Here is a 24,033-nt window from a genome sequence, read left to right as displayed (position 1 = left end):
ATAAATAAATAAATAAATAAATAAATATTTTTTAAAATAAAAAATAAAATAGTCTAGTCAAGTCAGTAAACAAAAAACAAGCAAAAAAACCCAAAAAAAGTAGCCCTGGAGAAGTGAAAGAGTCATTGTCCAGAGTTCCTACAGTATATTACCTAAAACGTCCAGACTTCAACCAAAAATTATGACATGCACAGAAACAGGAAAGCACGATTTGTACATGGGGGAGAAAAACAGACAAAAGAAACTACCTGTGGTAGGGCCCAGATTTCAAATTTGACAAAGGCTTCCAAGCCATTATAAATATATTCAAACAATTAAAGGAAACCATTCTTAAAGAAGTAAAGGAAGTTATGATGATGATGTCTCTTCATAGAGATAATATCAATAAAGACATAGAAATTATAAAAATAGCCAAATGGAAATTCTGGAGTTGAAAAGTACAATAACCAAAATGAAAAATTCACTAGAGGGGCTCAACAGTAAAATTGAACGAACACAAGAATGAATCAGAAAACTTGAAAATAGACTGGTAGTGATTATACAATCTGAAGAATAGAGCGGAAAAAGAATGAAGAAAAATGAACAGAGCCTCAGAACACAGTAATCATTAAGTGTACCAGTGTATCTATAAAAGGAGTATCAGAAGGAGAGAGGAGAGAGAAAGAAGCAGAAAAAAGTACTTGAAGACCTAATAGCTGAAAACTTCCCAGATATGATGAAAAATATTACACATTTAAGAAATTTAATGAATTATGAGTAGTGTAAAAGCCAAGAGATCCACAGCGAGACACATCATAGTAAAATACTGAAATCCAAAGCCAAAGAGAAAATCAAAGTGAGAGAGACAGACAGACAGACAGACACTCATCATGTACAAGGAAACCCCAGTAAAATGAACACCTGACATCCCATGAGAAACAATGGAGGCCAGAATACATATTTAAAGTACTGAAAAAAACCTGTCAACTCACATTTAGTGAAGCCATGTTTCAAAAATGAAGCCAAAGTAAAGAGATTCTCAGGTAATCCAAAACTGAGATTGCTAGCACACTTGCATTGTGAGAAATACTAAAGGGAGTTCTTCAGGCTGAAAGTAAGTGATCACTAATGGTAGTTGGAATACAAACAAACAAAATGCCAAAGAGCCCAGTAAAGGTAAAAATGCAATTATAAAAGATAGTATAGGAAATCTAAAAAAGAGTGGATATATGTAATGTATACGTATAACCAATTCACTTTACTGTACAGCAGAAACTAATACAACATTGTAAAGCAACTATACTCCAATAAAAATAAAAAAATAAATAAAAGATAGTATAAAAAAGACAGTATAAATCTTCTTTTGACTGGTTTTAAAAGCAGTTGTATAAAACAATATGCAAATAATTGTTTTGGGGGACCTATAACATATAGAAATGTAATATATTTGATAATAAAAGCATAAGGAAGTAGGTGGAGGCAAAGTTGTTTTAGAGTAAGGAAATGATGGCAGATGGTAACTTGAATCCACAGGAACAAATGAAGAGAACCAGCAGTAGTGAATAAAAAGGTTAATATAACAAACTTCAAAGTATATGCTTGCTCTCCTTTCTCTTCTCAGCTTATTTAATAGGCATAAAATTATATAAATTAATAATCATACCAATAGATTGCTGGTTTGATAACATATAGCTATAATTTATATAACAATAGTAGTACAAAAAGGGGGAAGAAGGAGTAGAGCTATATACAAGCAACATTTCTATATTTTGGGACTTCCCTGGTGGTCCAGTGGGTAAGACTCCACGCTCCCAACGCAGGGGGTCTGGGTTCAATCCCTGGTCAGGGAACTAGATCCCGCATGCATGCCACAACTAAAGATCTTGCATGCTGCAATGAAGATCCTGTATGCTGCAACTAAGACCCAGTGCAGCCAAAATAAATACATATTTTTTAAAAATTTCTATATTTTACTGGAATTAAGTTAGTAAAAATCTGAAGTTGATTCAGGTAAGGTAAGATTATATGATTAGCCCTAGAGCAACCACTAAGAAAATAACGAAAAAATAGTGGAAAAGTTGTTAAAGGAACTAAAAAGTTATTTAGAAAATATTTACTTCATGCAAAAGAAAGCAGTAAAGAAGGAATAGAAGGCCACAAGGAAAATACAAGACACATAGAAAACAAAAAATAAAATGGCAGACATGAATCCAGCTGTTTCAATAATCACATTAACTGTTAATGATTAAACAATCAAAAGGCAGATATTGTATAACTGGATAAAAATCAAGATCTTAACTATATGTTGTCTACAGTAGACACACTTCATAGTCAGACTGTTCCGAAAAATGGGAGGGCCTCATTCCGTGAGGCCAGTATTGCTCTGCTACCAAAACCAGAGAAAGACAACATAAGAAGGAAAAACTGCAGGTCAATATCTCTAATGAATACAGAGACAAAAATCCTCAACAAAATACTAGCAAACTGAATTCAGCAGCATAACAAAAGGATTATACACTGTAACCAACTTGGATTTATTCCAGGAATGTGAGTTGTTTAACATTTGAAAATCGATTAATGTAGTATAGGATAAGGGACAAAAACCACACAATCATCTCAATAAACCCAGAAAAAAAGCATTTGACAAAACTGAGCACTTCTTCTTGTTGAACATGAAGTATTCCAGCAAACTAGGAATACAAAGAAACTTCCTCAACTAGTTAAAGGGCATCTAACAAAAAAACCCTAACTAACATTACACTTAATGGCAAAGACTGGAGATCAGCAAGACCCACTTAAGATCAAGAATAAGACACGGATGTACATTTTTACCACTTCTATTCAACATTTTATTGGAGGTTTAATCCAGGACAATTAGACATGAAAAGTAAATAAAAGGTATCTAGATTGTAAAGGAAGAAATAAAACTATATTTATATATTGCACAGTCTTATATATAGAAAATCCTGAGGAATCCACAAAAAAAGCTATTATAAGTAACAAATGAATTCAGCAAGTTTTCAGGATATAAGACTAATATATATAAAACAGTTGCATTTCTGTACAGTAGCAGTGAATAAATAGAAAATGAAATTGAGAAAACAATTCCATCTACAATAAAATAGAATTTAAAACCTTAGGAATCAGTTTAACACAATAAGTGCAAAACTTATATTCTGAAAAGTACAAAACACCACTGAGGTAGAATGTCACTGAGACTTACAGAATAGGGAGCCCCAAGAATCTCTCTCTCCACTGAAGCAATAATTAAGCTGGCAAAACCTGTCAGAATCAGCTGGAGGGGTGTTTAATGAAGAAAGAAGCTGCTAAATTCTGATAAGAGAGCACTGTGGTATTTTTGCCACAGCCATCTCACATTTTCTACTTCAGTGATGGCCAAGGGGATGGTGACCCATGTTCCTGGTGTGACTTGTTGCTATTAGAGGAGGCAGTACAGACCTTGTTCTTAAAGCATTATGGTTGTGCATTTTTGACCTGTCTGGTGACTTCCTGAGGAATTGGCTCAGGGGCTTACCTTAGTTTGACTCTCCCAAGCATTCCCTTAGAGTTGGAGTGGCCTCACAGCTAGTGTTTGTGGAAAATATTTAAAGGTATGTACTGTCCACAGCTGCCTGGGTTAAGGGACAACAGACAGGACAAGCAGCAGACAGACTGAAAAGCCTAGAAGAGACTGGGAAAGGAGATATATGGGGAATAGAGTCTTTGAAAATCTCCCATGTATACTGAGGAATCAGTACACAGGGGCACAAACATATCCAGAGCTAAACACATGTTCAGCAAACACTGGAGAAAACCCTAAGCTTTCACCTCTGACTGCTTTTTAGGCTCTATGTAAATAGGAAATCAAGGCTGAAGAAGACTTGTAAATAGCTTGACCCAAAACTTCCAAAATTTAAAGAAAGATAGGAATCCAAGACGCTCAATGAACACTAAGTAGGGTAAATTCAAAGAGATGCATTATAATCATCTGTCAAAGCCAAAGAAGGAGAGAATCTTGAAAACAGCAAGAGGGAAGTGACTAATCTTGTACAGGAGATTCTCAATAAGGTCAACAGCCAGTTTCTCATCAGAAACCAGGGAAGTCAAAAGACAGTGGCATAGCATAGTGCTGAAAGAAAAGAAACCATCAACCAAGAATTCTATAACCAACAAAATTACCCTTCAGAAATGAAGGAGGGCTTCCCTGGTGGTGCAGTGGATAAGAATCTGCCTGCCAATGCAGGGGACACGGGTTCGATCACTGGTCTGGGAAGATCCCACATGCTGTGGAGCAACTAAGCCCATGCACCACAACTACTGAAGCCTGTGTGCCTAGAGCCTGTGCTCTGCAATAAGAGAAGCCACTGCAGTGAGAAGCCCACGCACCACAACGAAGAGTAGCCCCCGCTCACTACAACTAGAGAAAGCCTGTGTCCAGCAACAAAGACCCAACACAGCCAAAAATTTAAAAAAAAAGAAAGAAAGAAAGAAAAGAAATGAAGGAGAGGGAATTCCCTGGCAGTCCAGTGGTTAGGACTCGGCACTTTCACTGCCAGGGCTCCAGATATGATATCTGGTTGGGAAACTAAGATCCCACAAGCCACGCAGTGTGGCCAAAAAAAAAAAAAAAGTAGAGGAAGTTCATCACCAGTAAACCTACCCTACAAGTTCATCACCAGTAAACCTACCCTACAGTAAACCTACCCTACAAAAAAAAAAGTAGAGGAAGTTCATCACCAGTAAAACTACCCACCACCAGTAAACCTACCCTACAAGGAATGCTAAAGGAATGCTAAAGGAAGTATTTCAGAATAAAATGAAAAGGCAGTAGACAGTAACTCAAAGCCAGACAAAGAAATAAAGAACACTGGTAAAAGTTACTAAAATAACAGATAGAAAAGCCAAGTATCTTTTTTCTTTTGTTTTTTTGGCCTCGCCAGAGACATGCAGGATCTTAGTTCCCCCGACCAGGGATCAAAGCCATGCCCCCTATAGTGGAAGCACAGAGTCTTCACCACTAGACCACCAGGGAAGTCCTTCTTTTGTTTTTAAAAGCCAAGTATATTGTATTTTTGGTTAACAACTTTTTTCTGTGTGATTTAAAAAGCAAATGCATAAAACATCTATTATAAAATCTGTTAATAGATATAAAATGTATGACAGTAGCAATACGAAGGAAGGAAGGCACTGTATACAAGCAGAATTTTGATATGCTAATGAAGGTAACTTAGTATCAATTCAAACGAGATTGGTATAAATTTAAGATGTTAATTATAATCCCCATGGTAACCACTTAAGAAAATAACTTAAAAATATTTGAGGAAATTCCCTGGCGGTGGTGGATAGGACTCCATGCTTCCACTGCACCCCTGCACCCCAGCTCAGGAACTAAGATCCCACATGCCACGTGGTACAGCCAAAAAATAGAAAAAAGGCAGAGTAAGTATTTCCTTATCAGTAATCCCCTTAAATGGATTAAATTAAAAGGTAGATTGGCAGAATGAATTTAAAAAATAATCACACTAAATCTTGTCTCTAAGAGACTCACTTTATTTATTTTAAAAAATAAACATGATATTCACTGAGCAGATTTTTTTTTTTTTTTTGGCTGTACCATGTGGCTTGTGGACATCTTAGTTACCTGACCAGGGATCAAGCCTGTGTCCCCTGCAATGGAAGTGCAGAGCCCTAACCACTGGACCACCAGGGAATTCCCACAAGAGACTCACTTTAGATCCAATGACACAAATAGGCTGAAGTGAAAAAATAAAAACAGATATTCCTTACAAGTAGTAACCAAAAGAGAGCTGAGGTGGCTATAATAGTATTTAACAAAATAGGTTTTATGTCACAATTGTTACAAGAGACAAAGACATTACATATTTTATTTATTTATTGGCCACGCTACATAACATGTAGGATCTCAGTTCCCTGGCCAGGGATTGAACCCGGGCCACAGCAGTGAAAGCCTGGAATCCTAATCACTAGGCCACCAGGGAACTCCCACATATCTATTTTAAAATGTTAAGAAGGGACTTCCCTGGTGGCACAGTGGTTAAGAATTCGCTTGCCAATGCAGGGGATGGGTTTGATCCCTGGTCTGGGAAGATCCCACATGCCATGGAGCAGCTAAGCCTGTGCGCCACAACTACTGAGCCCAGGCGCTGCAACTACTGAAGCCCACGTGCTCTAGGGCCCATGTGCCACAACTACTGAGCCTGCATGCTGCAACTACTGAAACCTGTGCACCTAGAGCCCATGTGCCGCAACTACTGAGCCCACATGCTGCAACTACTGAAGCCCGCGTGCCTAGAGCCCATGCTCTGCAGCAAGGGAAGCCACCACAACGAGAAGCCCGCGCACCACAATGAAGAGTAGCCCCCACTTGCTGCAACTAGAGAAAGCTTGCGCGCAGCAACGAGGACCTAACGCAGCCAAAAATAATAATAAAATGTTAAGAAGGTATAGCAATTATAATCACATACATATATAACAACAGTACCCCAAAATATATGAAGCAAAAATTGACAGAATTGAAAGGAGAAATACTCAGTTATGCAATAATTGTTGAAGACTTCACTACTTAATTTTATTTATTTTTTATTTAGATATAATTGACATATAACATTATATTAGTCTCAGTATACAACATAATTCTTTTCTTGTGATGAGAACTTTTAAGATTTAATCTCTTAGAAACTTTCAAAAAAACAATACAGTATTATTAACTATAGTCACTATGCTGTACATTACATCCTGAGGACTTACTTATTTTATAAATAAGAAGTTTGTATATTTTGACCACTTTTATCCATTTTTCTCACCTCTCACTCCCAATCTCTGGCAACCACAAACTGTTCTCTGTATCTATGATTTGGTTTTCTTTGTTTTTTGTTTGTTTGTTTTTAGACTCCTCATGTAAGTGAACCCATATGGTATTTGTCTTTCTCTGACTTATTTCACTTAGCATAATGTCCTCAAGGTCCATCCATGTTGTTGCAAATGGTAGCAATGATATCATTGTGGTTTTAATGTGTATTTCCCTGATAATTGTGAGCACCTTTTTTTTTTTGGCTGCATTGGGTCTTCATTGCTGCGCATGACCTTTCTCTAGTTGTGACGAGCAGGTGCTACTCTTCATTGAGGTGTGTGGGCTTCTCATTGTGGTGGCTTCTCTTGTTGTGGAGCACAGGTTCTAGGTACACAGGCTTCAGTAGTTGCAGCACGCAGGCTCAGTTGTTGTGGCACATGGGCTCTAGGGTGCGTGGGCTTCAGTAGTCGTAGTGCGCAGGCTCAGTAGTTGTGGCTCGCGGGGTCTAGACCGCAGGCTTAGTAGTGGTGAGTGGTGCACAGGCTTAGTTGCTCCACGGCATGTGTGATCTTCCCAGGCCAGGGGTTGAACCCATGTCCCCTGCATTGGTAGGTGAATTCTTAATCACTGTACCACCAGGGAAGTTCTTGAGCACCTTTTCATGTACCTGTTGGCCATCTGTATGTCGTCTTTGGGAAGAAAATATCTGTTTAGCTCCTCTGCCCATTTTTAAATCAGATTTTTTTTTTTTGCTATTGAGTTATATGAATTCTTTATGTATTTTGTATATTAATTGTTTATCAGATGTATGATTTGCAAATATTTTCTCCCATTCGGTAGGTTGCCTTTTCATTTTGTTGATGGTTTCCTTTACAGTACAGAAGCTTTTCAGTTTGATGTAGTCCCACTTGTTTATTTTTGCTTTTGTTGCCTTTGCTTTTGGTGTCAAATAAAAAAAAAAAAAACCAAGAAAAAGAACTTGCCAATTCAGTTGTCAAGGAGCTTATTGCCTATGTTTTCTTCTAGGAGTTTTAAAGCTCTGGGTCTTATGTTTAAGTCTTTAATCCATTTTGACTTGATTTTTGTATATGATGTAAGATGGGGTCCAGTTTCATTCTTTTGCATGTGGCTGTCCAGTTTTTCCAACACCATTTATTGAAGCTACTATCTTCTCCCAATTGTCTATTTTTGTTAATTAATAGCCATGAATTAATTAGCCACATATGCATGGGCTTTTTTATAGCTCTGTTTTCTGTTCCATTGATCTATGTGTCTGTTTTTATGCCAATACCATACTGTTTTGGTTACTATAGTTTTGTAATATAGTTTGAAATCAGAGAGTAAAATGCCTCCAGCTTTGTTCTTCTTTCTCAAGATTGCTATGACTATTCACTGTCTTTCATGTTTCCAGAAAGCATTTGGGATTGTTTGTTCTATTTCTGTGAAAAATGCCATTGGATTTTGATAGGTATTTCACTGAATCTGTAGATAGCTTTGGGTAGTACGGATATCTTAACAATATTATTTCTTCCAATCCATGAGCACAGAATATCTTTCCATTTATTTGTGTTTTCTTCAATTTTTTTCATCAGTGTCTTATAGTTTCCAGTGTACAGGTCTTTCACATCCTTGGTTAAATTTATTCCTAGGTATTTTATTCTTTTTGGTGCAATTGTAAATAGAATTGTTTTTCTTAATTTCTTTTTCTGACAGTTTGCTGTTAGTGTATAGAAATGCAACTGATTTTTGCATATTGAATTTGTATCCTGCAACTTTACTGAGTTCACTGACTAATTCTAACAGTTTTTTTGGTTGAGTTTTTAGGTTTTCCTAGATATATTATTATGTCATTTGCAAATAGAGACCGTTTTACTTCTTTCTTTCCAATTTGGATGCCTTGTATTTCTTTTACTTGCCTAATTGCTGTGGCTAGGGCTCCCAGTACTATGTTGAATAAGTGGCAAGAGTGGGCATCCTTGTTCTGTTCTTTATCTTAGAGGAAAACCTTTAAACTTTTTACCATTGAGTATGATATTAGCTGTGGATACTTTAAATAATGAATGGAAGACCATCCATCCAAAAATGATGAAGATCAAAAATGAAATAGAAGACTGTATGATACTTTAAACCAACTAGATCTAACAGAAATACATGATCTCCACCCAACAACAGGATATAGATTCTTCTCAAGTGAAAATGTATATTCTGTAGGATAGACCATATGTTAGATCACAAAATGAGTCTCAGGAATTTTGAAAAGATTGGAACCATAAAAAGTTTCTTCTCTAACCATGATGGAATGAAACTAGTCATCAATAACAGAAAGAAAAACTGGAAAGTTCACACATATTGGAAATTAAACAACACACTCTTAACCAATGGGTCAAATAATACATCACGAGGAAAACTAGAAAATACTTGGAGATGAATGAAAGTGAAAACACAACATACCCAAACTTAAGGAATTATATAGCGAAAGCAGTGCTGATAGAGGAATTCATAGCTGCCCTAGCCTACATTTAAAAAGAAAGATGTCAAATTACAACCTAACTTTATACCTTAAGGAACTAGAAAAAGAAGAGCAAATAAAACCCAAAGCTAGCAGAAGGAAGGAAATAATAAAGATTAGAATAGAGATAAATGAAATAAAGAATAGAAAAACAATAGAGAGTTTAATGAAATAGAGAAAAAAAGGTCAACAAAAGTTGGCTTTTTGAAAAGATCAACAAAATTGACAAACTTTTATAGCTAAGCTAAGAAAAAAAAGAGAGAAGACATAAATTACTAAAATCAGATATGAAACTGGGTACATTACTCTGACCTCATAGAAAAATGATTATAGGATAATAATAAATAATTGTACACCAACAAGTTAGATAACCTAGATGAAATGCACAAATACTTGAATTACCAATACTGCCTCAAGAAGAAATAGGAAATCTGAATAAGTATATATCAAGAGATTGAATCAGTAATTAAAAACCTCCCAACAAAGTAAAGCCCTGGACTAGATAGCTTCACTGGTGAATTCTACCAAACTTTTAAAGAAGAATTAACACTAATCCTTCTCACAGTCTTCCAAAATATATAAGAGGGAACGATTCTAAAGCCAGCATTACTCTGTTACCAAAGCTAGAAAAAGATATCACAAGAAAGAAAATTACAGAATCAACAAAATACTAGCAAACTGAATCGAGCAGCATATTAAAAGGATTATACACCAAGACCAAGTGGGATTTTCCCCAGGAATTGTAAGTGTGGTTCAACATCAGGAAATCAATCAGGGTAATACATTTCATTAAAAGAATGAAGGAACAAAACCACGTGATCATTTCAATTGATGCCGAAAAAGCATTTGATAAAATCCAACACCTTTTCATGATAAAAATCAATTCCTGATTTCAAAACTTAGCAAACTAGGAGTAGAAGGGAACTTCTTCTACATGATAAAAGGCATTTATCAAAAACCGACAGTTAACATCATACTCAATGGCAAAGGACCAAAAGCTTTCCCCCTAAGACTGGGAACAAGACAAGGATGCCTGCTTTCACCACTGCTGTTCAACATTGTACTAGAAGTTCCAGCCAGAGCAATTAGGCAAGAAAAAAAGACATCTAAAATGGAAAAGAAGTAGAATTACCTCTTTTCACACATGATACTATATATGGAAAATCCTATATATAGAAAATCCTAAAGAATCCACAAAAATTTATTAGAGTGAATGAATGAATGCAGCAAAGTTGAAGGGTATAAGATCAATATACAAAATTCACTTGTATTTCTGTACACAAGCAATAAGCACTCAAAAAAGGAAATTGAGAATACAATTCTTTTTACAATAGCATCAAAAAGAGTAAAATACTTAGGAATAAATCTAACCAAGGAGATGCAAAACTTGTAAACTGAAAACTATAAAACATTGCTGAAATAAATTAAAGAAGACTGAAATAAATGGAAAGGTATTCGTGTATATGCATTGGCAGACTTATTATTAAGATGGCAATACTTCCCAAAGGGATTTACAAAATCAATATAATCCTTTTCAAAATCCCAGCAGCTTTTTTGCAGAAATGGAAAAGCTGATCCTAAAATTTACATAGAATTTTAAGTGACCTGGAATAGTTAAAACAATTTTGAAAAAGGTAAACAAAGTTGGAGCACTCACAATTCGTGACCTCAAACTTACTACAAAGCTACTTTGTATCAAAAAACATGGTATCAAGAGAAAGAGGAGACAAGCCACAGACTAGGAGAAAATATTTTTAAAAGATGTATCTGATAAAGGACTGTTACCCAAATATACAAAGAACTCTGAAAATTCAGTAATAAGAAAATGAACAACCCGGTTAAAAATGGACAAAAGACCTGATCAGATACCTCACCAGAGAACATATACAGATGACAATTAAGCATATGAAAAGATTCTCCATATCATATATCATTAGGGAATTGCAACTTTAAACAACATTGCAATATCACTACACACCCATCAGGATTGCTTTTCCCACTACACCATGATGCTTCTGTAGGTATTCATTTTCATCCATGTAACCTTTTAGGATTACTCTTTTTTTTTTTTTTTCAATAAATTTATTTATTTATTTTTGGCTGTGTTGGGTCTTTGTTGCTACATGCGGGCTTTCTCTAGTTGTGGCAAGCAGGGGCTACTCTTCGATGTGGTGCGCGGGCTTCTCATAGGGGTGACTTCTCTTGTTGTGGAGCACTGGCTCTAGGCACATGGGCTTCAGTAGTTGTGGCATGCCGGGTCAGTAGTTGTGGCTCGTAGGCTCTAGAGTGCAGGTTCAGTAGTTGTGGCACACGGGCTTATTTGCTCCACGGCATGTGAGATCTTCCCAGACCAGGGCTTGAACCTATGTCTCCTGTATTGGCAGGCGGATTCTTAACCACTATGCCACCCGGGAAGTCCAGGATTACTCTTATCTTTACTGATCTTTTTGTTCTCCAGATATAACACTAACTTGTTTTTACCACACCAATATAGCTGTGTGATGTTTGCATTATAGCACACTTTAGCACATATCAAGTATATACTACCTGGATTTTAGATTTTTTTTAAATTAAATTCTCCACCAAACCTTGTGTAATATTTTGCCTATATTGAGTCCTAAAAGAACAGTTAGTAGGTGAATTGTTCCTAGCTGAAGAGAAGAAGGCTTTGTGAAGGAAGTAGATTTGAGCACACCCTTGAAGTATTTGTGGAATCCAATGGATGAAGAGATCTAAAGGTGGAAGAGCTACCGAGCAAAGTCATAGTAGCTGCAAGTACAATGCATTCAGGATGTATGTATTAAAGTAAAAATGCCTGAATAAGGATGTGGCAGTAGGAATGGAAACCTGAAACGTTTCAGAAACTAGGTCTCATATTTGTGATATTGAACACGGGCAAGGTCCCTAGCACTTGGAGATTTGGGGGTAGGACACCAACCACTGAAGAAACCCTATATTTACAAAGAATTTGAGATGATAGTCTATTATGTCAATCATACTTATATTTTTAAAGGGAAGGAAACAAAGTTGACCTTTTAAAAAAAATGTGGGAGCATGAAATGAAACACCAAACTTGTCTTGGGTTTTGCTAATGAGCCTGGTTATTATGCTTATATTATCTGTCACTAGATGGAGTCCATGAGTCCAGGCAACTTTTGGTTGGACTTTTCTACATAACTCTTCCAATGATTCCTGTTCTGTGCCTTTGAAAAGTGGAGTAATACTTTTTTTAAAAAATTGACAAATGGGTTTGAATGGCAGAATTTTTAGATTTGCCTTACAAGAAAAACCATTAGTTTATAAAACAGCAAAGTGATCTTTTCAATTCTTCACATTCCCACACTCCAAATTTTTTTTTGGAAAAGATCTCTAAAAACCACAGTTTAATATCAGTTCTAAATCTTTCTGGTATTGAGTGTTTTAATATAATTAATTATTGAAAGTGAGTTTAAAAATTAAGTTGTTATCCTCTGTTCGAGTGCCCTCCCCCATCCCCAAGAGCTCTTGATTTCAACCCAGTTACACATTTCCCCCCACCTCCTGTAAACTTTGCTTCAAATACTAGTAAGAACAATTGTTACACTGCTTACTAAGTGTCAATATTTAGCACAGCACAGCAGGTGTCTGCATTTCTAAAACCTTACATGGCATAAGGCATCATGAGAGAAAGGCCCAGATAAGTAATTTTTCTTTATTAAGGCTGCCAAAGGTAAGAAACCTGAGGCTGATAATAGGTAATAGTTATAAGCTTACTTTGCTTTATGTTGTTTACTTTGTTTTATGTTGGGACTAGGCAACATGTGGATGAGTACATGAAGTAGTTGCAGAAAGTTATCTTGGGAGCTCTCTAGGCCCCAGTTAAACTTGCTCAGTTAGTCTGTATACAAGGCAACATGTGGACAAGTTATGATCGAATTCCTTTTTTGTCTTTCTGATACAGCACGTGCCCTTATAGTCGGCCTCCTTTTGGCTATGGAAATTTTCCAAGTGCAGTGCCAGAATGCCTTGGTTATTATGAAGACAGATGCCAGAACCATGAGGCTATGTTTTCAGCTTTAAATAGAGACTATCCTTATGGAGACTACCCAGATGAACGTGCTCACAGCGAAGATTTTTGGAGTTGTGAGAGCATGGATGGGACCTCTTACTGTAACAGCCATAGCCACAGTGGGGAAGAATACTTAAATCTCGTGCCTCAGCTGGACACTGGAGCCTTGGAAAGTGTCTTCACAACCCCGACATCAACTCCCTCTAACATCCAGCAAGTCAATGTCACTGACAGTGATGATGAGGAAGAAGAAAAAGTGCTCAAGAATTTATAATTATAAAACAAATATGTGCAGAAAATAAATATTTCTTAAAATATATTCTGGGTCACTTGATGTGAAAAAAAGAGCCTAGAATGCTTTGCTGAGAGTTTTCAGCTGTGATCTGAGGAGTCAAAACCAAATGCAATTTATGCCTTCATAAACTTTTGATTAGTGAAACTGGAATCCTGATGTTTCATCGTAGGAATATTTAAGATATGAAGTAGTTTATTTTTATGGCTGAAATTTGCATCAGCGTATATTATCATCACTTTATCTTGGAACGTGCAAAACACTGAATCCTCACAATTATATGTGAGGGGAAAGGGGGTGTGTAATCTGGCATGACAAGTGTGATTTGTATTTTATCTCAGGATACATTTATTTTTCTTTATATGATGTTTTGTTTGGTGTTTATGTAATACTTATGGATGTTTCACTTTTTATGTAACATTTTGAAAATATTTTGATAACTTTTAGTAGTAAATTGGGACTCAGTTACTAAAGTTAATTTACACTAATAACCAATTATAAGTTGCAAATATGTCTTAATGGAACCTGAGTAATTCCTTCAGCTAAATTAGTCATTTCTGTTCCTAAACATTTTCATCATCTTTTTTGGATATCTTTTTACATTTGGTATGCATTGTTCTACTTTTTTTATAATTAAATAAACATAGAGAAAATTGTTCTTGTTGGATGTTTTCTGTTTGGGAGACAGAAATAAGCAAAATGAGTATTGCTCAAATGAGAATGGGTTCCATACCACATGCGATATTCATTTTAACTTAATAGTCTCTAGAATTGTACAGATCCTATTAGCTTACTTGAAACTGTATCAACAAAGATGGTGTACACATATTATGATGCCATTTCCAAACTCTTTACAGATGTGTACCTATGACTTAAACACTCCCTAAATGGAAGAGCTCTTCCAGATTTGGTTCAAGCAGCTGTCTTTAAAACCATGGAGTTCATTTAAGAGCACCTGGAATTTGTTTAATTCATAATGAGCAAAAAAATCCTATTTGCGATGTGGCCTCTGGGTAAATGCCCACTTATGGATGGAGAGAACCATATTAGAACAGGATCAGAACCACCAGAGTTGGGATCAGGGTAAAAGAGATCTACAAGACACAACGTGAACTGATGATCAGAAATCACCACAAACCAATACACTTTTCTCTCAATGATCTGTATAATTTATGCAAATTGAGATCTTTTACTTAAAACTGCTTGGAAGTTATGTATGGAAACCTATACTAAGCTTCCAACTTCTTCCTTTACTAAACCTGTTCCTTAAGCAAAGGCTGTTACTGTATGATACATTTCATCAACCATATACTTAATTGTATGTAACATTTCCTCTTCCCAATAAAATTTTTATTTTCACATTTTATATTTATTATTACTCTGTGCAATATCATCTGAATGTGGTTAAAGACCAAAACTTGAATTTCTTGGTAGAGAACAAACATGTAACTTCACATTGGAGCTACAGCACATTTGATGTCTACACCATGACAGATGTCTACACCGTTGTATGTGACAGTTTGAGCCATTTTATCCCATTTCATTTTAATTGCACCTTAGTGACTGAACGGGGTTTTGATCACAGACCTTATTCTTTTTTTTACTGAAGTATAGCTCATTTACAATTTATATTAGTTTCAGGTGTAAACAGTGATTCAATGTTTTTATAGATTATACTCCATTTAAAGTTATTATGAAATACTGGCTATATTCCCTGTGCTGTACACTATATCCTCGTAGCTTGTTTTATACATAGTAGTTTGTACCTCTTAATCCCCTATCCCTATCTTGCCCCTCTCCCATTCCCTCTACTCACTGGTAATCACTAGTTTGTTCTTTATCCTGTGAGTCTGTTTCTGTTTTGCTATAGTTGTTTGTTTTATTTTTTAGATTCCTCATATAAGTGAAAATATACAGTATTTGTCTTTCTCTGTCTGACTTATTTCATTAAGCATAATAGGGAATTTCCTGGCGGTTCAGTGGTTAGGACTCTGTGCTTCCACTGCAGGGGGACATGGGTCCCTCATGGTCGGGGAACTAAGATCCTGTGCTGTGTGATGCTGTGTGATGTGGCCAAAAAAAAAAAGGCATAATACCCTCCAGCTCCATCCATGTTGTTGCAAATGGAAAAATTTCATTCTTTTTATGGCTGAGTAATATTCCATTGTGTGTGTGTGTGTGTCTTTGTCCATTCATCTATTGATGGACACTTAGTTTGCTTCCACATCTTGTATTTCCCAAAATTATTTGACCGAATATTGTCAGAATATCTAAAAGGCTTGGGTTCCAACTAACACCTTTAGAGAAAGACTGCTCTTGACTTTCTAAATTTGATAATTCAGCTACTTGAAAGTTGGGACTAAATCTATTTTCAGTCTATTTGCAGTGAAAAGAATAATGCTGCTGTGAACATTGGGGTGTGTATATCTTTTCGAATTAATGTTTTCCTTTTCTTTGGATATATACCCAGGAGTGGAATTGCTGCATCATATGATGGCTCTACTTTTAGTTTTTTGAGGAACCTTCATGCTGTTTTCCGTAGTGGCTTCACCAGTTTACATTTCTAAAAACAGTGTACTAGGGTTCCCTTTTCTCCACGTCTGTGCCAACATTTGTTATTTGTAGACTTTTTGGTTATAGCCATTCTGAGAGGTGTGAGGCAATATCTCCAACGGACCTTGTTCTTATAGACAAATTCACTGGGGGAATCCCTTTGTAAGGCAGTGGAATAATATAGAGGATAGTTCAGTGTGTCCTAACTAACTGTCTTCAGGCTAGTCCTTCCCCAATCTTCATTTTAATGGCTGTTGAGTCAGGGCTACTCTTTTAATCTTCTTCCTTCTCTCCCTTAATGCTGGGATCAGAAGTCAGTTTAGATTGTTTACAGATCCACAATATAATTCGGGCTGGGAAATATGGGTCTCTCTTAGGTGAAACAATATCCAGTAGCAGTTAAGCATGCCTAGCTGCAAATGCCCATATCTGCTCATTTATAGCTCTTCAAACCACTGTTAGCTCTGAGTAGAGACCTATAGACTAAACAAAACCCTGCCCTATTGGAATGAATTCATTTGCCTCTCCAAGTCATCAAAGTGAAATTCTCTAAGCTTGAAACCACAAGCACTTTCTAATAGGTTTCAAGGCCTTATTTGTTCTTATTGTAAATTGGAGGTAACCATATTTGTGATAAGAATAACTTCCTTTCAAAGTGTGTTGAATGTCACTCAGACTGTTCTGTGCTTTGGACAAATCTGCCCTTCTTATTTGCAAATAAAAATTCTTTTCACTGCAAATAGACTGAAAATAGATTTAGTCCCAACTTCAAGTAGTTGAATCATCAAATTTAGAAAGTCAAGAGCAGTCTTTTTCTAAGGGTGTTAGTTGGAACCCAAGCCTTTTAGATATTCTGACAATATTTGGTCAAATAATTTTGGGAAATATATGCTGTGTTCCCACCTTGGAGAGTGCCAATGCCTATTGTCTTTACAAAGCTCAAAAATCTTGACATGACATGTTGAGCTCTGTTTATCTCAGTGCTCCCCTACCTGAGTGTGAGTATCCTTTTTTCTTTTAACATAATGTCTACTAACAGAATTCACTCTGGAAAATGCTGCTTATGGCTGTTGCTTCGGTTTTCATTCATTGGCTTCACATATGGTTTTCTGCATTGATCGGAAAAAATCCTTAAATCATTTACTGAAAGAAGGTGGTGACTAATTAACCTGTATTCTGCATTAAGTATCTGATGGTCTTAAAAGACAGAAGAACTGAAACCTAGAGTTGTTATAAATTTTGATTGTCCACTAAACTGACTTTTTAATGAAAGTTGATATTGCACCCAAGAATTTGAGTGGGCAAATGTGCTAAATTCCCATATAAGTGTATTTTTCACAGTGAAAACCAGCTGTCAGAAGGATTATTCCTGAGCCAAAAATACAAGCTACTTTTGAAAGTTCCATTTTGGAAATGATTTCAAAATGAAATTCTGGGGATTCTATGTTACTTGCAATATTTTAAAGTAGTATAATTTTGATGTGAACAACGTAATTCTGAAAAATCTGTCCTACATGTTAGAACAGACTCTGCTGAGGAACATCCTGTTCCAGCTTTCTGAATCATCTTAACTTTTTAGGATTTTAGAGAAATTCCAAGAGTTTCACAATAAAACTACTTTTCTGAAAACAAGTGTGGAAGGAGTTACTTTCTAATTCTACTTGATGAAAAATTCCACATCCTCTAGACAGATTTACCCTTTATCTCTGCTTTCCTCATTCTAACTGCCTGACCGAATCCTACATGTCTCTTTTCTGATGGGTAACACACACAAATCTTAGTAAACTTTTCATTAAATGATGAATGCTTGCAGGAAAAAGGGGGAGATGGAGATGTAGGAGGAGGACCATTTGCTGCACCTTAAATCCCTGGCTCCTCTGAAACCACTTCAGGGAAATGTTTTATTTCTAACAAATAATGAACAGCATTTTATATGTATTCTTTTTCAGAGGAAGATCTTCCAAAAGCTATGTTCGTGCCTGGATTCCCTGGGACACTGTCTGTGGAGGCTGATAACCCCTCCTGGAAAGGATCTTTTAAGCTGTGCGTAATTACATGGGTCACAGGCAATGGAAAGGTATGGGGGTGACCAACCGTCCTGGTTTGCCCAGTACTGAGGGGTTGCAGGGGTGGAGGTCATGGGACCTAGGACCAGTGATAAAACCAGAAAATTCCTGGGCAAACTAAGATAAACTGATCATTCTAGTGAATACAGTGAGTACAGAATCAACTGGATCTATGCAGATCTATGCTTATGCACATTGTGCAATGCAGATGTCGAATTTGAAATGACTGAGCTTCACTCACGAAGGCAGATTATAGCTGAACTTGTGTTGGGCCTATTAGAAAGGCATGGAGTAAGTTACAGGATACATGGGGACTGTAAGAGAACTGGAGATACATAACTGTTAGTGCCTGGGTTGCTTTTATTAGGTAGCTTCAAGTTTGCTTAAAGACAAAAGAAAAATGATCAAAGCTGTACCTTTTAGTGATATTTCACTATATAAACCAGGGAGAGAAAACATTTTTGTGAATATGGAGTCTTTGTTTTAAACTTTCTTACTGTTTCCCCAACAATGATAGTGGAATATTGGCCAGAGTCCTTAGGACAATGCAAAGTTGGGCTGTCTTGGCACACATAATATTCCAACTCTATACACTTTTAAGTGTCTCTGAGACACTAGATATGGTGGTGTTTTTCAGATGTGGTCAGTGCACTGCTTCCAACAAAATGACCTGGGATACTTGTTAAAAATGCAGCCATTCCCTAGATCTATAGGATTAGAATCTCTCTGGCTAGAGCCTGGGAATATGCATTTTTAATAAGCTCCTCAGGTGATTCTTAAGCACTCCTACCTTTGACACCATGTAAAGTTTGCAAGACATTTAAATTTTTGTTATGAAAACAATATAACTGTACTAAAGGGAATCTTCAGAGAAGAAAAAACCTGTAATCCATCCAATAATTGTTTTTATTTTATGACGGTCTTTCTATATTTGCCCATATACACACATTTTTCACACAGTTGTAATCACAACACATACACAATTCTGCATATACACAAATTTGCATTTCCTCAATATTTTATCACGAGCTGTTTTTCATACTCTGTAGCTTCCTAAGTGATGACTTTTCTTTTTTTTTTTCTTTTTTCGGTGGGTGGGCCTCTCACTGTTGTGGCCTCTCCCGTTGCAGAGCACAGGCTCTGGACGTGCAGGCTCAGTGGCCATGGCTCAAGGGCCCAGCCGCTCCGCGGCATGTGGGATCTTCCCGGACCAGGGCACGAACCCATGTCCCCTGCATCGGCATCGGCAGGCAGACTCTCAACCACTGCACCAGCAGGGAAGCCCCTAAGTGATGACTTTTCATGTTTGCATAATATGGCTTCAGGCAGATGTGCCGTAATTAATCATATGAAAGTGTTAAGTTTGCAGTTTCAGTAATTTGTCCTAGTAAATTTCAATGATGAGATTTCAGAGTGAGCACTTGTACAGACTAGAAGCTTTTATATGAGAGAAAAGTAAATTTTTAACTAGTTTAATCCACTATAATTTTGTGTTTTCTGTCACATGCAGCTGGAGCAGATTCTAACTCATTCAGAATTCTTCCCCTCCAGAAAGTTTTCTCTAACCCTCAAAGACTTAGTTGTTCCTGCTCTGTATTCCCACAGCACCTTCATTTATATCTCCCACTACATTCTAAGTTCCTTGAGGGCCAACCAGGGCAAGTATTTGAGAAATTAGAAAAATAAATATATGGTGGCCAGCAGACTAACAGACACAGCTCTGTATTCTCAGCTTCAATGACTAATGGAATTCATAAGTTGCCTGACAAGCACTGCTTCCCATGATTGATTGCCCATAAGAATTACCAGTGAACTTAAAAAAAAAAAAGCAACAACAACAAAAATTCCTGGATCTCGAGAATCTGAATATTTGAAGATGGGAATTAGGAGTCTGTATCTTTTTTTTTCTTTTAATAAATTTTATTTATTTATTTATTTATTTTTGGCTGTGTTGGGTCTTTGTTGCTGTGCGCGGGCTTTCTCTAGTTGTGGTGAGTGGGAGCTACTCTTAGTTGCAGTGTGCGGGCTTCTCATTGCGGTGGCTTCCCTCATTGTGGAGCGTGGGCTCTAGGTGCGCGGGCTTCAGTAGTTGTGGCACATGGGCTCAGTAGTTCTGGCTCACGGGCTCTAGAGCACGGGCTCAGTAGTTGCGGCGCACGGGCTTAGCCGCTTCGCGGCATGTGGGATCTTCCTGGACCAGGGATTGAACCCGTGTCCCCTGCATTGGCAGGCGGATTCTCAACCACTGTGCCACCAGGGAAGCCCCGGGAGTCTGTATCTTTAAAATGCTCCCCAGGTAATTCTGAATCCCACCAGGCAATGATTCACAAATGGCATCTGGGAGCTATGGTAGAGCTTCAGGATTTTCCTCTCACCAACATTTCATTTTTCTCTCTGTCTTCTTCATGTCGCTTTAAGAGTCAATAGTTCAGTGAATTTCCAAGCTCAGTTAAAGTCATTGTTGAGCTCTCTTTAATTTGAGAGTGGCTCCTAAAACATAAAGGAGTAGAGAGAGATTGACCAGGAAGGTTTTTACACTAATAGTAAATATAACCACAGAAATAATTTTCTTTTCAAAGCACTTATCACCAAATGTAATTATCTCATTTATTTGTTTCCTTGTTTATTTTCTCCCCACCAACCATGGCTAGAAGCTTCAAGAGAACAGGGACATTGTGTTTCTTGCTTGACGAATTATCCCTAATACCTAGCACTGTGCCTGCAGTGTATTGCATGCTCAATAAATATTTGTTGGATTAATTAATAGATAGGAGCTACACTTTACTGAACACCTACTATGTGCAACTGTATCTGGTATGTTATGGGATTATCTCAGTCTTCATAACAAGCTTGTAAATAGTTGTTTTCTTTATTTAACCAATGAAAAAACTGAGGACTTAAAGAAGTGAAGTGACTTATCCAAGGCCACCCACCAAGTGAGTGGAAGAAACTGAGACTCAGGAACAATTGACTTGTCCCACATCAAACATCTCTGTGGAGGAACAGAACTCAGGTCTGCCAGGGAACTGTTCAACTTTGTACAGAAATAGAGTGCATAAATTGGTAGTTATGACGTATTCAAACATTTTCTTAAAATATCTGTGATATTATGATTTATAACAATAAATGCAGATTTGGTCTTTGTCTCTGGCACAGAGTTTCTAAAACCCTTGGAATCTCCAAAGTGATCAGAGAACTAGGAACGTCTTTTTTTCTAATAGTTGGTCTTTGACCCTGGTTCCTGATGCAGGGCTCTTGAAACCCTTGTAGTTTTCTGGGTGATAGGAGCGTCTTTGTTCTGATGAGGTGACTCTGGGTGGGCTCCTGGATGACGGCTGGATGAGTGCTGGTCAGCCACCAGAAAGACCAAGCCATGATTAGAAGCTTGGAATTTTCGGCCCCGCCCCCCATTCTCTTGAGAAGGGAGAAGGGCTGAAAATGGAGTTAATGATCTATCATGCCTATGTGATGAAGCCTCCATAAAAATCCCCAAAGTATGAGGTTCAGAGAGCGTCCAGGTTGAATATATGAAGCTGCTGGGAGAGTAGCATACCTGGAGAGGGCATGGAAGCTTCATGCCCTTTTTCCTATACCTTGTCCTGATGCATGTCTTCATCTGGATGGTCCTGACTTATATCCGTTTATTACCATTTATAATAAACTGGTAATCTAATAAATAAAATGTTTCTCTGAGTTCTGTGAGCCACTCTAACAAATTGGTTGAATCCTAGCAGAGGGTCACTGGGAAGCTTCATTCTCTACCTGGTCAGTCGGAAACACAGGTGGTAACCTGGGGATATGACTGGTGTCTGAAGTAGGGTGGAAACAGTCTTGTGGGACTGAGTCCTTCACCTGTAGGGTCTGACATTATCTCCAGGTGGATGGTGTCAGAATTGAGCTACATTGTAGAATACCCAGCCAGTGTCATGGAGAATTGCCTGTTGGTGGTGTGGGAAAGGCCCCCCTGCCCCAGGTTGGAATTGGTGATCAGAACCATTTCAGTGCCCTAAAATGAAGCCAACTTTTCTTTGTTTTAAATTTCTTTTTATAAGAAATTTTACTCTTTTCAGTGAATTAGGAAAACACAGGAAAGCCCCAAATCCTAGAAGACTATCCTCCCATAACTTTTCTGTGCAAATATAGTTATGCATATATTTTTTCTAATTTTAAATATATTCATTGTTATTTCATGCTTATATATGAGTAATAATGATTATTATAAAAATTTATAGCAGTGAACACACTAAAAAGGTATAATCACTGTAATTCAGTCATTCAGAATTAATCATAGTTCATCAGTCATTTTGGTTCATATATTTTTGCAGACTTTTTCACACATACACAGAGTTACAAAAATGAGATCATAATAGTACTTAAGATACAACTCCCTCTTTCTTTTAATGTAATATGCCATAAACAGTTTTCCATGACACAAGATTTCTTCCACAACATGATTTCCAAAAACTTTTTATTGTGAAAAATTTCAAACTATATAAAAGTAGCATAAGACTTCCCTGGTGGCGCAGTGGTTAAGAATCTGCCTGCCAATGCTGGAGACATGAGTTCAAGCCCTGGTCCGGGAAGATCCCACATGCTGCGGAGCAACTAAGCCCATGCACCACAACTACTGAGCCTGCACTCTAGAGCTTGCGAGCCACAACTACTGAGCACACGAGTCACAACTACTGAGCCTGCATGCCACAACTACCGAAGCCTGGGTGCCTAGAGCACACGCTCCGCAACAAGAGGAGCCACCGCAATGAGAAGCCCGTGCACGGCAACGAAGAGCAGCCCCCACTCACCACAACTAGAGAAAGCCCACGTGCAGCAACGAAGACCCAACACAGCCAAAAATAAATAAATAAATAAAATTATTAAAAAGAAGCGTAAATACTATCATAAAATTTCTGTACCTATCACTCACATTTGACAATCACCAATTCTATACTTTCCTACCCTCCCGCCCCCACCCCCCATGGAGTTTTAAAAAGCAAATTGCAAATATTATTATTATTTTTTTTTTTTTTTGCGGTACGCGGGCATCTCACTGTTGTGGCCTCTCCCGTTGTGGAGCACAGGCTCCGGACGCGCAGGCTCAGCGGCCATGGCTCAAGGGCCCAGCCAGTCCGTGGCATGTGAGATCTTTCCGGACTGGGGCACTAACCCATGTCCCCTGCGTTGGCAGGCGGACTCTCAACCACTGCGCCACCAGGGAAGCCCTGCAACTGTATGTTTGAGTCAGGATTCAAGAAAGGTCTTCCCATTGCATTTGGTTCAGATATATCCTAAGTCTCTTTCTCTGTATGTTCCCATTTTGTCTTTTATTTTTCTTGTATATTTTATTGTTGAAGAAGAAACTAGGTTTGTTTTGTAGAGTAGTTGCATTCTGAATTTTCCTGATTGCATTCCCTTGCTGTCATTTAACATGCTTCTCTGTCCTCTGAATTTTCTATAAATTGGTGGTTAGATCTAGAGTTTTGATCAGAAAACTTCTTGGTGGTGGGTTGTACTTCTACCAGGAAGAACTAATCTAGAATACAACTTTTAATGGTTTACTTGTATTGATATAACATAATCCCTTTAATCAATCCCTTTCTATTGGAATTTAAATTATTTCTGACATATATTGTGATTACCAACATGGAGAGGACAACAAATTCTTTTGTTTAGAATAGATTCCTGTAAGTAAATTCAGTGCCAGAGCTTAAAAAGTTTGACCTTGTAAAAGTTTCCATGGAGTTAAACTTTATTTTTTTATATATATATATAAATTTA

General features: G+C 37.3%; 1 protein-coding gene across 3 annotated transcripts in view; it reads left to right on the top strand.

The window, feature by feature from the left end:
- Positions 1-14,909, top strand: part of SOX30 (SRY-box transcription factor 30) — a 33,698-nt gene extending 18,789 nt beyond the window's left edge. For 2 of the 3 annotated variants that reach the window (XM_060296548.2, XM_030834254.3), the window contains one exon: positions 13,240-14,909. In XM_060296548.2, the coding sequence (XP_060152531.1) occupies positions 13,240-13,621 (382 nt within the window). In that variant the 3' untranslated portion in view covers positions 13,622-14,909. The remainder of the gene's footprint in view (positions 1-13,239) is intronic. The other variant, XM_030834255.3, reaches the window with a different exon arrangement.
- Positions 14,910-24,033: the final 9,124 nt, after the last annotated feature.

The sequence above is a fragment of the Globicephala melas genome, chromosome 3, assembly GCF_963455315.2.
Source record: "Globicephala melas chromosome 3, mGloMel1.2, whole genome shotgun sequence".
In the NCBI taxonomy this organism is placed as follows: domain Eukaryota; kingdom Metazoa; phylum Chordata; class Mammalia; order Artiodactyla; family Delphinidae; genus Globicephala; species Globicephala melas.
The sequence above is the reverse complement of the archived record's forward strand: the minus strand, read 5'-3'. Positions and strand labels throughout refer to the sequence as shown.